The sequence below is a fragment of the Equus asinus genome, chromosome 9, assembly GCF_041296235.1.
Source record: "Equus asinus isolate D_3611 breed Donkey chromosome 9, EquAss-T2T_v2, whole genome shotgun sequence".
NCBI lineage: Eukaryota > Metazoa > Chordata > Mammalia > Perissodactyla > Equidae > Equus > Equus asinus.
The window spans coordinates 63,667,065-63,683,359 of NC_091798.1; the positions used below are offsets into that span (position 1 = coordinate 63,667,065).

Below are 16,295 nucleotides of genomic sequence, written 5' to 3' on the forward strand. Positions count from 1 at the left end.
AAACTATAGTCAGCAGTTTCTTCCCAAATCAAAAGGTCATCAGTGGGGAAGAAAAATCTTTGGAGGATATCTTCAATGGAATTGAGAATTTCCTTGACCTATTCTAGGTATCTGTTCAACTGTCTCTGATAGCAATTTGCCTTGTAAAAGTGTCTCTCACATTCCTAATACAAGAACAAGCTTCTTTAGAAAGGCTACAATGGAAAGAGCACTACAGCAGTGTTAGAAAATCTGGATCTGTCATTGAGATCCCCAGCTGACCTCAGCAGCTTCCTCTTGTGCATTACAGCAGGGCTGCACTCATGTCTGACACTCCTTCCAGCTCTAGTCCATGATCCATGTTTTCATCACAGGCCACCAAGGAAGGAAATAGACCTTTTTACTTCATATCATGAAGGCACTTTTACAACTGCATTATGTATCAGTTTTATTTTCAATTTAATTCAGCAATACTTCATATGAAACACCCAGCATCTCTTATATGTTACAGATATTCAAAAAATATGAGCTGGTGATTACAATTCTAAAAAAGTCATATACAAGCAACCGATGTGAAGAGACTCAGAAAATAAATCATTTGAGCAGACTCCTTTAAGTCTTTAAAACAAAAGGCAGGTATAATTTTATTTCTAGAAAGTATTTAGCATTTAAGGTGGAGAATGACCGACTAGTCAGAAATGCTAGCATTTATTTTCTTTTAACATTGAAACTTAGAAAACAAGGTATGAGTTAAACTGAACTCATTCAATATAAGTCTTTGATTTATTTAGTCACTTAAATTTACTTTTATAACAAAGCACTTTTTATATAATTTAAAACACACAAGCTTTGATTGAAGAGTGATTGTAAATGGATCCAGTTTTCTTCCACCTGTGATGACAACTTTGTCAGTTCTTCTAGAAGTACTGGCTCTGAAGGAAGCATTTTAAGGTGTAGCTGAAACGAAAAATACAAATAGTTGAACATATAATTTAAGAAAATTAAAAAGCTATTTATTCTGGATTCAAGTTTTTTACAAAGGAATGTCAAAAGATACTATTCTGAATACTTTTTTCTTAAATGCTGGCTTGTTACTGTCTCCCATTTCCCTCTCTGCTGTCAAACTTTCATTATGAGTTCCTTCACGGCACTGTCACTCCCGTAGTAGAAGTGAAGTATTCCTTACTCTCCTCCATCCAAGGACAGTCCTGATACAGACCCAGAAACCAGGTCCTAGTTCTAATACTCAATTCATATTTCTGTGCTTCTTTAAGTTTCTCTTTCCATTGTAACTCACTGGTAATAAATGGCAGATGGGTCCTTTGCTTTATTTTCTAAAGATTTAAGTAAATTTATATTTAGGAACCAAGCAAATTTGGGAAAAGATACAGAAACAATTTTTGGCATTTTTATTTTTTCATTCTATATGCTACCATGGAAATATTTACTTTTTAAATAATTAGATCAAGTGAAAACTCCATTTTGGGTATTAATAGGATAGATGAAGAATCATATCTGCTATCACTGAAAATCAGCACAATCTACCTCCTTCAATACATTACACTACTGAAATAACCATGAGTTCTCCATTATATTAGACATAAAAGCAACTCTGTTACTGCCAAAACACTTGAAACTCCTTCAACCAGGATAGAACTAAATATTTTGATTTCAGCAGTAGAACAAAACAAAACAAAACAAGAAAATAAACATAAAAGCTGACTTTCTTTTCATGATCAGAGAAAAACTACCAAAATGTAACTACTTGAAAAAGTTAAAAGCTTTGTATATTGAATCAAATGGATGATACAGAAAGTGAGGGGGCTGAGTCAAAACTGTGCTGAGTTAAAAAAGAAAAAAAAAAAAAAAGACTACAAAGCTACAAAGCTGTCCAATATGGCAGCTACTAGGCACAGGTGGCTATTTAAATTTAAATTAATTAAATCTCTGTAAAATAAATTCACTTGCTCAGTCACATTAGCCACATGTGGCAAGTGGCTGCCTTGCTGGACAGTGCTGATTAGAACACTGCCACCTTTGCAGAAAGTTGTATCAGACGACACTACTCTGGAGGAAGGCCAGATGGAAGTGTTCTCTTATACTAGACTTACCTTTAGAAACAAGGCAAGGTAGGCCTGGGCTAACTCGAAATCACGCTTTCTGTCCAACATCATCCCGATCATTTTTAAGAAGCTCTGCATAACTTCTACAGACCCGCCACAATCAGGAGACAAGCTTCGCAGCTCTGTTTCAATTCCTGATGGGCCTAATTCTTTTAGAAGGTTAAGAGCAGCTTCATCTGCATAAGTTTTAAAAAGAATCCAGTTATCCAATCCCTTCACTTAAGAAACTAGTTTTCATTTCATACTCCAAGCAACATATATTTTAATTGCAAAGGAAATGCTTTCTGTGGCTTCGTTTTTTTCTGTTAAGTAGTAGAATGAACACCAAATTAAGTAAAAGTCAGTAAAAATGATGAGAGCAATACAATAAAAAGTATTAAAAGCACTACATTTTTTGCATTTTAAGTAATTTAAGGTTTTTTCCTGCTGTTAAGGCTGTTCAAGAAAATCTAATTAATGCCTGGCAACAGACACTTTAAGAAGCTCATAAATCAGTCAGAACAAATCCAAATATAAGAAGGCTATAAAGGTATATAACTTTTTTTCTTGGTGAGGAAGATTGGCCCTGAGTTAACACCTGTTGCCCATCTTCCTCTTTTTGCTTGAGGAAGATTGTCGCTGAGGTAAACTCTGTGCCAATCTTCCTCTGTTTTATGTGGGACACCACCACAGTGTGGCTTGACGAGCGGTGCTAGGTCTACACCTGGGGTCCAAAACTGTGAACCCTAAGCTGCTGAAGTTGGGCGGGTGAACCCAACCACTACACTACCAGGCCGGCCCCAAGAAATCTTTAATAGTAGTTGCCACTGAAAATAGAATGAGGTGGGGCAATTTATTTTTTTTTCCTTCTTTCTATTGTAATAAAAATTATAAAAGTACCACATGATCATTAAGAAACACTAACAATACAGAAATATATGAGGGGAAAGACCCTACTTTATTCTTATCCATGCCAAGTCTATTTTTTTCCCCTGAAGTAAGCACTCTTACTTCATGCACATTCTATGAATATATATTCTATACACTTACAACTATTTTTATATAAGGTATTTGATATTATGATGGCAATGACTATGCTTTTAGCTTTGTGAAAAGGAACACCAATGACAAAGTCTAATAAATTTTATTTTCTGTTCTTCAGTAGATACTACACAAAAGTGCTTCTCTTCTTTGTACCCCCATAAATATAACAAGTTACTCATTGTATGATCTGCTATTCTTCAGTTATTTACAATGGCCCATCAGTACCATTCTTTGACTTTTTGAACGTGGACTCCAGTGATAATGGGATATAAACAAAAGCACTTGGAATAGAAAACAAGAGGATAAGTCAAACAGGAGAGAGACTATGATTTTGTTAATTGCTTATGGTTCTTATTGTTCATCATTATTAGCTACAGCCTATAGCTTTCAAAGTTTAAATATACTAACACAATCAATAAAAAATTTTAAAACGGTCTGTTTATGGGATAATTTGGGAATATCTGAAATCACCTAAGACAAAAGTGTCTGTCTTGCAAACTGTATTTGTAAAAAAAACAAAAGCAAACAATAGAAAAAAATATAATTTTCCATACAGAAAGTGTGAAAGGTTCTCAAAAGACCATTATAATATTAATATCATCTGAGTTTAGTGTCATCCATTTAACAACAATACAAAAGCTAAAATTACTTCAGATTAAAAACAAAACTTCAATCCTTTTAAATTTTTACTATCTTCTTTCAGGTACTGACAATCTGTTAATATTTCATTCAATTTCTCTTCACATAAAGTAAAATAAGCTGAAGATACTTGGTAAAATATTTTATTATTTAACTTACATTTATTATTTACCAGTCCTTCTTCAAGTTTCAAGCAGAAATCTGACTTTTGAGCCAAAATTCCAAGATTTACCACTTTAGACTTAAACAGAAACAAATACATGTTATTCAAAGAACACAAGTGTAACAAAAAAATTTATAGTTTATAATTAAAAGCTATCATTAATTTACTATCTGTAAAACGAGGTTTTGGTAAAGAACTACAAAAGTACAACACAAAACACACCCCCCATATACTTAGAAAGCTCTAATTTGGTTTTTACCTGTTGGGGATCATTATTTTGTTCAGGTACAGCATATCTGGGTACAAGGCCAGGAACTGTTGGAATAAAAAATGGTGCTGATTTGGGTACTTTGGGTGGTTCCTTTGGTTTATTCTTTTTCTGATTAAGAGAAAAATGAGAAAGGGAAAAAGACTAGTAGGTAATTATCTTGCCAACAATTTCTAATATTTAATTCCAAATCAATTTTAAAACAAAGTTCAAAAAGTAAAAAAAAACGGAATGAAACTTCTTCAGATTAGAATAACTAAAATAAAATCCCAACCAACCAATACCACAGATATCCTTAAACTGGCCTTCCCGAGTCAGCCCTCCAGCAGCCTTGCTCATAAGGCAGAAGGAAAATGACAGGGTTCAGAAGAAGCTCTCAGACAAACATAGCTCATTTTCCCCAAACACAAATATTTACAGGAATATTTAGGTGAAGAAATAACGATCAAGTAATTTTGACCTTCTTTTCACAAAATGGGCTAAAAAGCAAAATTTAAATAAATGCTCAACAGTTTCTCAAATTTCTTTTCTTCAAAAGAAAGATTCTGCTGTTGGAAGTAATTTGGTGAAATTTTTTGTGAAGCATGGCCCGTATTCTTCCATTGGAATTTTTATTTATTTTTCCTTAGTATTTTGTGTTTGTAAAAGGCAAGAGAACACTACTGCTCATTTATACAATATTTCCAGTGTTAGTAAAATTCTATCAGGAATGCCTCCATCAGAATTCCCAGTGACAGAATTTAGTTCTGGTGACTACAGTGCTACATATCACCATCTCAGGAGCATCTGATGAAAGAGACTTTCTAAGGTAAACTGCCTGCTATCAGAGGCTCTAAATTTTACCTAACGCTGTTCCTCTTCCATTCTTTAGGCATTCTGTAATCTTAGGGAGACTTGCTTTTTGAAAGAAAGCCAGGATTACTTGTGGCCTCATGAAGGCACAGCATAAAAGAAACTTATTACATGAAATCAGGACAAAGCACTACCAAGGGCACCATAAGCACAGCCCTTCTCTGGGATGCTAGACTAGAGAAGGAGTAACAGTTACCCTCTAACTCTCTGTTCTTGAGTTACAAGGCAGATAGTCACTGAGTTTAAATAAAAATAAAAGGCTTTTGCAGCTGCTCCACAGGGCTCTGGAAATTATCTAATCTTATAAGGAAAACCACGAGTAGAAAAAAGTTACCCACAGAACAAATATAAAAAATTCTAACTTCTTTCATTCAGTAGGAAATAACATTACAGGCAGTAGCATATTTCTCTCATAGACATCATTCACTCAGGTTCCTATGTAAGTTTTTATGCAGAACGAACTATATCTTAGCAAGGAGCAGAGTAGCCCAAAAACTTAGCTCAGTCAATTGGTCATTATTCTGACTGTTCCCTTCACACTCATCTACTTGTTCATTTTAATGCATTGCTTTAAAGCTACTCCATAAAGTTCTCCTGTTATAGCTGACAGACTGACAACTTGATGGAAAGATTTCACAACTACGCTCCTAGACAATATTTACGCCGATGCCCAATCTCTCAAAGAGTGAGCAAGGAAGAAAGAAGCACTTTTAACTTCTGTGAGGAAAATTAACATGTGAAAACTTCTCTTTCCTTACCCAATACACACGTATCTTTTCTGGTGCTAAGTTATTAGTTATAAAAATACTTCCCACATCTTGACATAGTTATCTATGTCAGTGTTCCTTACACTTTTTTTATGCCAGCCCACAATGTGACTTACTACAAACATAGCCTCTGGTGAATGTGTGAATACATGCATCTAACCAAATCACGTTTCAGAAAACACTTACCCTTATCAGAAGATAATCTCCTCTGAAATTTTTTACTATAGTCTATTCCTTTCAATTGCTTCTGCTACTCATAAATGGGGGTCATGAAATACACTTTGAAAAACACTAATTTATGCCATAAGTGTCCATTTTTCATATAAAATGCAAATTTCTCAAGGCCAAAGGGGCTAGGTTTTTTTCACTGTCATGTCACAGCATTACTTAGTACCCAGTTCATACTGACTTATGTGCCTGGACTTGATATGACAACCTCTAAAAATCTTCTTGTAGTCGACAGAGCAGGGGGTGAGATGATAAAGGGTGGCTGAAGCTTAATAAAAAAGACTAGTGAAAGTCTTCTAGTCCCCAAGTGCCTAGCAACAGAAATATCACACATTATGGTAGCAATTTCTTTCTTGTTTCAGAAGCCGAAAAAGCAGTTTATGAGGCTGGATTTTAAACATCCAATTTGTAATAGCTCTGCAGCTGCAGGCCGCACTTTTGCTATATCCAAAGGTTTGCTGAGTGCTCTCAAAGCCGATATACAGAGAGAATCTTGTGATAATCATTCTGGACTAAATAGCATTCAACTACATGTTGTTCTCTTTACTACCTTAGGTATTAACTGTTCTTCCTAAAGCCCTCAGAGTAGGGAAAACTATCTTTACCAAAGAAAATGCTTCTAGTGTGTGTCTTCACAGGCCAACAGTAAGTGTACTACAGTATTACCTTAATAACATCAAGATTAAGAAGGTTTTTCCACCGTGATTCAGGGAGGAGTGACAGAGTCACCAATTGCTCATTCAACTGTTCTGGGGAATCATATTCTATCATTTCATCACTTGGTTCTATGGTTTCTTCTGAGAACTCTACATCTTAAAACAAGAACATTTCAGGTAAAACAAATTAATGCAAAATGAGATTTTTATTAAGAAGCAATTTAATTCATTCCAAATCCATCAGTATTTCATAACATATTCACTCAATACAACCTTGTAAACTCTACTTATTTCATTTCCTTATCTTCTCATATTAAATACAACTCCCATCAACAGATGCAAAACAATTCTCTACTGGTATATTATTTGATATCTTATCAATATCACATCAATTATATTTTTATATAAATTCATGAAGTCATTCAAAATATTTCATATCAGTAAAAAAATATTTAGATTGAAGGCATTAAACTTTGCCTTCAGTAGCAATAACCCCTCATGTTAGGTTTATGATATTAGACTTCAAAAATTATTTTACCATTTTGTGTTTACCTTGGATTTGACAAGTACCAGGAAGCATCACTACTGAAGGAACATAATCTGTGGGTAGTGGTCGTAATGAAACAACTGAGTACAGGGAAACATTAGACCTGAGAAACAAAAACATAAGCAATATTTTAAATTTATAAAAATATGTTTTTTAGAGAAACTTCAATTACTGGTAATAATCTCTACAATCTTGAATTTGGCCATACATTCCAATCACTTATTACTTAAAAAAAGATCTCAAAGATAGATAGTATTCATCTGAAAATGCCTCGATTCATGTCATAGATGTCATCACAAGAAAGATGCACACAAACGTTATTAATAGAGTCTTTATTTTTAATGTGGTGCAAAAAGGTATTTATTTGCAAGGTCAGAAATGGATAATACTTTTATAAAGTAACATAACCTCCAAATATTTATATCGTTTTGACAAATGTCAACCTTCATTTAAGGAAATTATAACTGAAGGAAAGATGAACTCAGAAAGTTAAGCCAGAGAGCAATTAGGCTCATCAGACCCTTGGGGTTGCTGAAGAGTCATGGATTTCCCATTCTGTAGAACGGTCCTCTAAGTGGCCATGTTTCTGCTATCTGACCTGCACCATGGCCTTGGATGGCTAATAAAGATGTAGATACCTGTCCTAAAGTGGGCTAATCAGATTCTCTTTCCTATATATTATGAATCTGGAACAGAAAAGAAAAAAATGGGAATCTCAAGTTCTGAGTTAGCTTAATAGCAGTACTATATACTCCTGCTGCTGAGGTCCCATAGCTACTATTCTCATCTTGATTTTTCAAGCCCCATGGGTTTCAGGAGATACTCCATTTCACTTAGTAAGATGGCCAGATGCTACTTCTATTATATATTGAAATTACTTTCATATTATAAAAATCTAATTATAAAATTTTATAATTAGAAAACGAATTAATTTCTCTTCCTCAATAATGAGTTTAAAGAATCAGACATCTGAACTCAGGAAATACACAATTTTTCTAGACACAGATGATGTACCATTTATTTTGAACTCTTACATGTTGATTGTAGTGGAAATGGAAGATCACCATAAGTATTTTTACATGGTTATGAAGTTATACAACTAGAATGAATCTCAGAAAACATTTTGCCCATATTTATGCTTTATTTTATAGATAAAGGAGGCTGAAAGAAGTGACTGGCCAAGGTCATAAAGTGATAGTGGGGTAGGGGCAGGAAGGCCAGAGCCTGGCTGGGGACTCCCCTTTTCTAACAGTTTAAAATTCATTTATCCTTTCTGCAAATAAAAGCCAAATATGATAACAGATAAAAATCAATCATGTGGTTTAGAATACACACTTGAGCAAAGCTAACTAAATTATCAAGCAGATACTGAATCAGTCATACACTTATGGGTGAATTAATTCTCTGTGTTAACTATGTGACATTTCCACTTTATAAACTAAAAAACCCCTAAACGTCAATGTTAGTAACGTGGATTCTCTGACAATAGCATCTTCCTTCTCCTCCTTACTCAAAACAGAACTGTAGGAAAGAACTTACCATAGATAAATCCCCAGGTGGTCCACATGGGAAGTGGCCAGAAAGTCTCCGGTAGGGGACATAGTAACATTGAGAGGAGCTGAGTCCAACAAAAAGCTGTCTATAAGGCTAGAAAAAGCATCAAGGCATTAAAGTACTTGAACTCTACCAAAAAGGATATAATTCACAAAATATATTTTTGCTAAAAGCACAAAGGATAAGAGATGCAGAAAATTTTCATTTTTTTTTTAAATCACCAACACCACAAAGTCATCACTTACAAAGAGCTTTGTTAACTTAGTTACTATGTGAAAATAATCTCTCTTAATAAGACCCAGAATACTAAATAGACCAATTAACTGGAGAAAGAGTTTCAACAACAGGGAGAATACAGGAGGAAATGCTCTGCTTTTCTGGAGTGTCATTTTGGTAGACTGACTTTGGGACAATTCTGAAGATGTCTCACATTTAAAATGAATCTAATTATCAATATTCTCCTGTATTTTTGCTATTCCAGTGAAAAATAATAAAAGGTGTAGGCAACAGAAGAAAGTAATAAAATAAAATGGCTGTAAATAAGAAGAGGAGAATGGTAATGGAAAGAAATTGTGACCAATTCTACCCGTTTTTCAAAAAAGTAACCATGCTATACATGAAATATACGAAATTCAGTCTACAGAGCATAACCAGAGAGCAGCTAACGTAAACTATCCCCACAGGCTTTAAAATGTTGGAGGGTTGAAAAGTTGAGGAGAAAGGGGAAGTGATCACACCCAGGAAGGAGACAGAACAGGCTTCTCAGAGAACACAATTTTTGAGATGAACCTTACAAATGGACAAGATTTTAATGGATGTTGATGGTAGAAAAAGCATTTCCTAGCAGAGGGAAATGTGGAGGCAAGGTGAGGGAAAATACAATTGGGTCCAGTGAAGAGCATAGTTTGCTGCCAAGCATAAAGCTGCATCCAGAGTCTTGAACACCAAACAATGAGTTTGTTTTTATCTTTCCATCAGTGGAAAGTCACTAAAGGCTTTTGAGAAGACAGTGGTGTAATCTTCACTCTCATAAGAAAATCTGTCATCAGAATATAGAATATATTATTGGAACAAGAAGAATAGTGAGATTATGGTAGCAGTTATCTAACAAGCAATGAAGACCTGCCACTAGGATGGTGGCAGCTGGAAGTGAAACAAAGTGGATTTAAGGAGCAAAGAGAAAAGCCTAAAACAGCAGCATCCTGCAGGAGAGGCTTCTTGGGCTGGCTAAGACTGCAAATACTTTGTATACTTTAAGTGGAGTATACACAGTATAAACAGTAATCACAGCTATTTTAAAAACTACTTGATTCACTGAAACCAATAAATTATCCATGGGAAGGCACGGCAAAATGACCGAAATTCAGAATCTACATTAAATAAAACAAATTATTTCAAGAAAAAAATAATAGCAGTTAACATTTTATTTTGAGGAAGATTAGCCCTGAGCTAACATCTGTGACTATCTTCCTCTACTTTATATGTGGAACGCCTGCCACAGCATGGCTTGACACGCAGTGCATAGGTCCGCACCCGGGATCTGACCTGGTGAACCCCAGACTGTCAAAACAGACCACGAGAACTTAACTGCTAGGTCACTGCGCCGGCCCCAGCAGTTAACAGTTTTTTAATGCTCCATGCTCGGAAGTATCCTGAGCACCTGAGTCTACTAATTTAATCCTCACAACCCTATGAGGCAGGTCTGTCCTTACTATACAGATCAGAAAACTGAGGTCCAGTAAGATTTCAAAACTTGCTCAAGGTAGAAAGTAACTGAGCCAGGACTGTCACCCAAGCAGCAGTATGCACTCTTCATCACTATAAATCCAGTAAAACCACTACTGAAACTAAAGGTACAACACCACTCAATAGTATATGCACCCCCAGAGGAGGCCCACACTAGTGACTCATGGAACATACTCTGAGCAGCTCAAATGTAAATGAAGACTCTCCAGTGAAGATACTTGTCCATGGTAAAATCTCTCTCAATTTGTTCAGAGAGCAATTAACAACGTAAACCTTAAATAATGAATGCAAGATAGGAAAACAAGAGTAAAATTAGGAGCACTGGAAACAACACACACTAAAATGTGCTGAGGACAATGACTGCTGTTTAATTCTGCTGTGGGGGAAAAGGTGAGCAATACCCTGTCTTGTTTCTGCTCAGACTTCGGAAGCTCACAAGAATGGCTTCTCTTGGGGATCAAGGGAGTTGGCGAAAAGGAAACATTTGCTAAACACTTATTATATACCAGACACTGTTAAATTAGTTAATTCATTTAATCCAAACAACTCAGAGCAGAAATATTATTCCAATGAAGATTAAATCTAAAGACAGCAATTTCAGATCTTAACATTTGTTCGTTTTTTTTTTTAAAGATTGGCATCTGAGCTAACAACTGTTGCCAATCTTCTTTTCTCCTTTTTTTTCCTGCTTTTTCTCCCCAACTTCCCCCAGTACATAGTTGTATATTCTTAGTTGTGGGTCTTTCTGGTTGTGCTATGTGGGACACCGCCTCAACAAGGCCTGATGAGCGGTGCCATGTCTGTGCCCAGGATCCGAACCAGCAAAACCCTAGGCCGCCAAAGCAGATCGTGCGAACTTAACCACTCGGCCACGGGGCCAGCCCCTACATTTGTTCATCTTAATCAGTATTTGTTCAATAAAAGTGTAAATATGTGAGGGATGAAACTTCCTCATTTAGAATCTTTCTGTTAAAAAGAGAATCTACTAGTTGAAGAAATTTATTTTACTTCATACTGTAACTTTTGTCAAATTCATTGCACAACTTGATTTCCACAGCTGTTGTGTGTGGGTAGACTGACCTTCCATTATGTAAAAGCATCAAATTGAGGAAGGTGGTTTCCACATACACAGCATAGCTTACACTGCCACGTTAGTTCATGAAGGATAAGTTCGGTCATAATTCCAAACTGAACTACTATATAGTCTACTGCTAATCCCACAAAATGAAAAATCCCAGGTAAGTTATAATTTCTGAGAGGACACTAACACAATTCCCCTTCTAAGAGATCAGATTTTCAAGCACAGAGCCCTGCACACACGGGTGACACTCAGTAAGTCATTTCTGATTTTATTCTGAACAAATGCAGACAGTGTCAAGATGTTCAATCTCCAAAGTGATGGCATCCACTCCCTACAGGAATCTTTTGTGACGAGAACAAAGGGATGGTTTTGCCTCAGCAAAGAATGCAAAACAATGTTCTAATCTAATTATTCTCGTGTAATGCCGCTCAGAAAACATGGGCCGGGGATGAGAGAGAAAAAAATACAAAATTCTATTAAAACTACTTAATTTTGTTTTTCTCACTCCCCAAAGAGTTTAACTTGAACTTTCAATACACTAAAAACAACCAGAGGGTCTGGCCCTGTGGCTGAGTGGTTAAGTTCGTGTTCTCCACTTCGGCGGCCCAGGGTTTCACCAGTTCGGATCCTGGGTGTGGACATGGCACCGCTCATCAGGCCGCACTGAGGCGGTGTCCCACATACCACAATTAGAAGGACCCACAACTAAAATATAAAACTATGTACTTGGGGGATTTGGGGAGAAAAAGCAGAAAAAAAAAAAGACAACCAGAAATAAAAGGTGGTTAATGGTAGGGAATAACAGATAATTTCAGGGATAAAAAATTTCAACTCTGCTTCTCTGAGAATCCTACAAACACAAGAAAGTTTTCAGCATTTTAAAAAACCTTTACCAGAAACAGTTCAGTGCCTATGCAATCTGTTTTAGGCACAATTCCAGAGGATACTCGTATGTTACCACACCCAAAGGTTTACTCATAGATGACTTCACTTTCCAGGCTGTGTAATGAGTATATCTATTCTTTAAATACTTAACATGCTATGTAAATAATGCAATGCTTATTGAAGAAAGAACTAGGAATCTCCAAAGGTTGCCATACTAATCATATTTTCAAAAAGAGAAGGAATCAAAAAACCCCACAGTTACCTATGGTTGTAGGATAAAATACTGATCTTCACTTCCTTATCTTCCACATCAAAAAATCAACTCATCCTTAGGACCTATGACACAACCTGAGCAAGGCTGATATCACAACTGTTGGGAAATCTTTCTCCTATGCTTATCACAGCAAAATGTCACTTAGAAACTACGCTGCCTTTGGCAAGTTACTTAACTTCTCTCTGAGGCTCCGGTTCCTCATTTGTAAAATGGGACTAATAAAGGTATAGTACCTACACCTATCTGGATATGAGGGAAGATGAAAAATAAAAGCATGTGAAGCTCCTGGCCGATCATGATAAATGTGAGCTTAGTTGGAATTAGGCAGCAGCACTTAAGTGATAATGCTTTTCAAGACTTCTCATTTGTTCCACATCAAATCTTAACCAAAGTACTTATTTTTTCTTTATTAAAAGTATGCTTTGGTCCAATCAGTGTAGATATTATATTTTCTTTTAACAATCCCTATGTGACTCATTCTTGCTCATATGATTCTCCCAGCTTCACGCCTCTGTATTCACTTAAAATTACCTCATTAGTCACCTAAAAATAAGACACTAGAGTTGAAAACCTATCAGATTTAAATCTGTTCAACTTTTCATTGAAATAAGAAATTCAGCAAAAAGGCCAATGCTGAGTCAAAGATAGGTGGCCCTGCATGCTACTTTCAGATCCTAATTCTTTCATTCCAAAGATAAACTTACCACTTTTTAAAAATATTTTGCTAATTTAGTACTACTGAATATTAACCTCTCTCTCCCAGGGAACGTGAACTAAAACTGCTAAAACTGGACATGAAAAGGGCATTATTTTAACTCTATCACTTGAACAACTTTCCTACTGTAAAGCAATTCAAATTACAATGTTCATTTTTAGAAGATAGCAAAAGTCCAAGAAGCAACAGACTACCAATATTTCTAAAGGAGTATTTTAAAAAAAAAGGTTTTTTTAAAAATTAAGGAATTACCAACTTTAGGCGAACTTTTTGAAGCTGAAGGACACAGCCAACAAACCAGATTCTGCTTTACTCTATTTTAAGTGAAAAAGAGACACACCTGCGGACAAAAGTCCCTAGTTATTAGAACTGGACCCAATTACACTTTTTTGTAGTGCATATTCCAAATCGGGTGTGTATGCTGGATAGTTGGCTGTGCCTCATTCCTATATCAAACTTGAAGGGAAATGAGGACATCAGGGTTTTCCCTTTCTAAAGGTCAAATTGTTTTCAGGTATGAGCTTATTCAATTCTGGAGAAAGGAAGAGGAAGTAGAATTGGACAGAGCTTAATTTAGGAATATTTCAGAGAATTAGCAAGTATCGCTTTCCTTCTCCTTTTTCTCACCTCTCTCTTTCCCTATGGTATGTTCCTGTTAAATTAGATACTCTGCTCTTCCCATCATTCCTCCTTCTTTCAGACTCAATCTAAGCAATCTATGTTAAGTGATACAATTTTAAATTATAACTATTTCCGCATAGTTTTTAACAACAAAGTACACACACATGCTTTCTGTAGGTCTCAAATTATTTAACAGAATAATCTTAAATAATCTTCAAATTATTTAACAGATTTAGATAACGTATTCTCTTCAAGTGCTGTTTTAGTAGCAAGTTTCAATCTATGAAACAGATTTCTGGACACTGCTGGTCTTTACCCAAATCTTAAGACATAGATTTTCATTACTTCAAGGTATCTAAAAAGTCTTCTTTCAAGAATTTTGTAAGAGACAGAAAATATATAATATACACAAAGGAAAGTTAGGATTTTTGACCTTTTAACTAATTCAATATGAACAACAACAACAAAAAACCACTCAAAAGTTTGCAGTCCTACAGTCTAAGCTCTATTCTAGAGTATCCAAAAGGTCAAATGACCTTTCTTAAGGTTATGCAACTCACTTCTACATTGTATTTCAATTTTACATGAACAGAAAACTTACAAGAGATTGCATTTTCCTCACTATTATCTTTTATGGCACTACTCCCTACTATTTAAGAGATCAAAACCACTACAGGGATAAAATATAGCCAGGTTAGAAAAATCCCCAAATACATTCACATTCAAAAAGCACATAATTCATTAACTATAGGTAAAAGTCACATGTAAACACAATGACTGAGAAATCTTCTGATAGACTTTAGGGATTTAAAAATAAACTCACCACCCAGATGGAAGGTCCCAAGTTCTAATAGAGCAATCCATGGAAGCACTTATTAACCAACGGCCATCTGGACTGAAAGCCTTTAGATGTAAAAAAAAAAAAAAAGAATACATATATGATATATGTATGCGTGTGCATATATGTATGTATTTATATATGTATGTTTGTGTCTGTAAATTTAACAGCTTAAAGAATGCAAGAAACAAAAAGATGATGCAGGCTTCGTGAAAAAATAAGTTTGAGTAAAATTTAGACTACACTATTTTATATAAAAGAAAATATTATTTCTTATACACCACTGAAATGGACAGAGATAAGGATTAGGCTTTTACATGAATTATAAAAAGTTGTAAAAATTAACAGTATCACTCAATTTTTAATTTTTACTCTGTAATCTCCTAATAGTTATAGACAATTAAATTGTTTGACTACAAATTGTTTTTAATATAAAACTCCTATTCTGAGAACATTCAATTAGAAATATTTTGTTAATCTAATTTGTTATAAAGCATCTGTAAAACCAAAAAAAGCTACATTTCCTTGAAAAAAATTCACATATTAGACTGGCTTTCTAAGAATTGATCCAACACACCATGGGGATTATGACCATCCATATTTGCAAATAATATGGGGATAAGCGAACCCTAATTTGTTCTTCAGGCTGCCGTGATACTGTGGAAACCCTATCCTTAAAGTGTAGAGCCCAATTTATAGGAGGATAGTGCAGATAATGGGAAAAATGGCTCTGATAGGTAAAGTCATGTTATAAATGCTCATAGATTTAAGTGAACAGGAGCAATTTATTACTGAGTAGGAGCAACTCCAGATATACAAGTTGAAAGTAAAGTCTGAACAGGAAAGAAATAGGAAGAGCTAGTTGGCACTGACAGATCTTTTCAAAAATGCCATTTCATCAAAATTACTCCACTCCCACCCTCATTTCTATAGATGCTGTCACAACAAATTCTTTTGATGGGTAGTTCTGTCGATCTCCCATTTGCAGAAAACATAATTTCCTAACCAGTTTTTTCCTTTTTTTAAAAGGAAGTGGGTAAACATTGCAAACTCTGATTTTTAGTGTGAGAACTAATAAGTAAATGTAGCTGTTGGGATTGCCAGTAAACAGCTATTTTAGTTTTATTTTGTTCTATTTTCAAGTAAATCAAGGTACCTACAATTGAGGCAAATGACAATATCTACTTATATAGACTTCAACTGACAAGTTGATTTTAAGTTTTTTTATGAAACATATACTTTTTAAACTAGAGTACTTCTTATCATTATCATATATCTCACTATAAGAACATGACAATAACCTAAAACACATTTTTATTAATTAAACTTGGATTGA

The 16,295-nt window shown here is 35.1% G+C and overlaps 1 protein-coding gene across 1 annotated transcript in view; it reads right to left on the reverse strand.

The window, feature by feature from the left end:
- Positions 1 to 401: 401 nt before the first annotated feature.
- Positions 402 to 16,295, reverse strand: part of WDR36 (WD repeat domain 36) — a 38,620-nt gene continuing 22,726 nt past the window's right edge. The window contains exons 16-23 of the mRNA XM_014842718.3: positions 14,945 to 15,024; positions 8,785 to 8,892; positions 7,251 to 7,348; positions 6,709 to 6,854; positions 4,187 to 4,306; positions 3,924 to 4,005; positions 2,091 to 2,278; positions 402 to 936 (exon numbers count right to left, since the gene is read on the reverse strand). Of these exons, the coding sequence (XP_014698204.3) occupies positions 787 to 936; positions 2,091 to 2,278; positions 3,924 to 4,005; positions 4,187 to 4,306; positions 6,709 to 6,854; positions 7,251 to 7,348; positions 8,785 to 8,892; positions 14,945 to 15,024 (972 nt within the window). The 3' untranslated portion in view covers positions 402 to 786. The remainder of the gene's footprint in view (positions 937 to 2,090; positions 2,279 to 3,923; positions 4,006 to 4,186; positions 4,307 to 6,708; positions 6,855 to 7,250; positions 7,349 to 8,784; positions 8,893 to 14,944; positions 15,025 to 16,295) is intronic.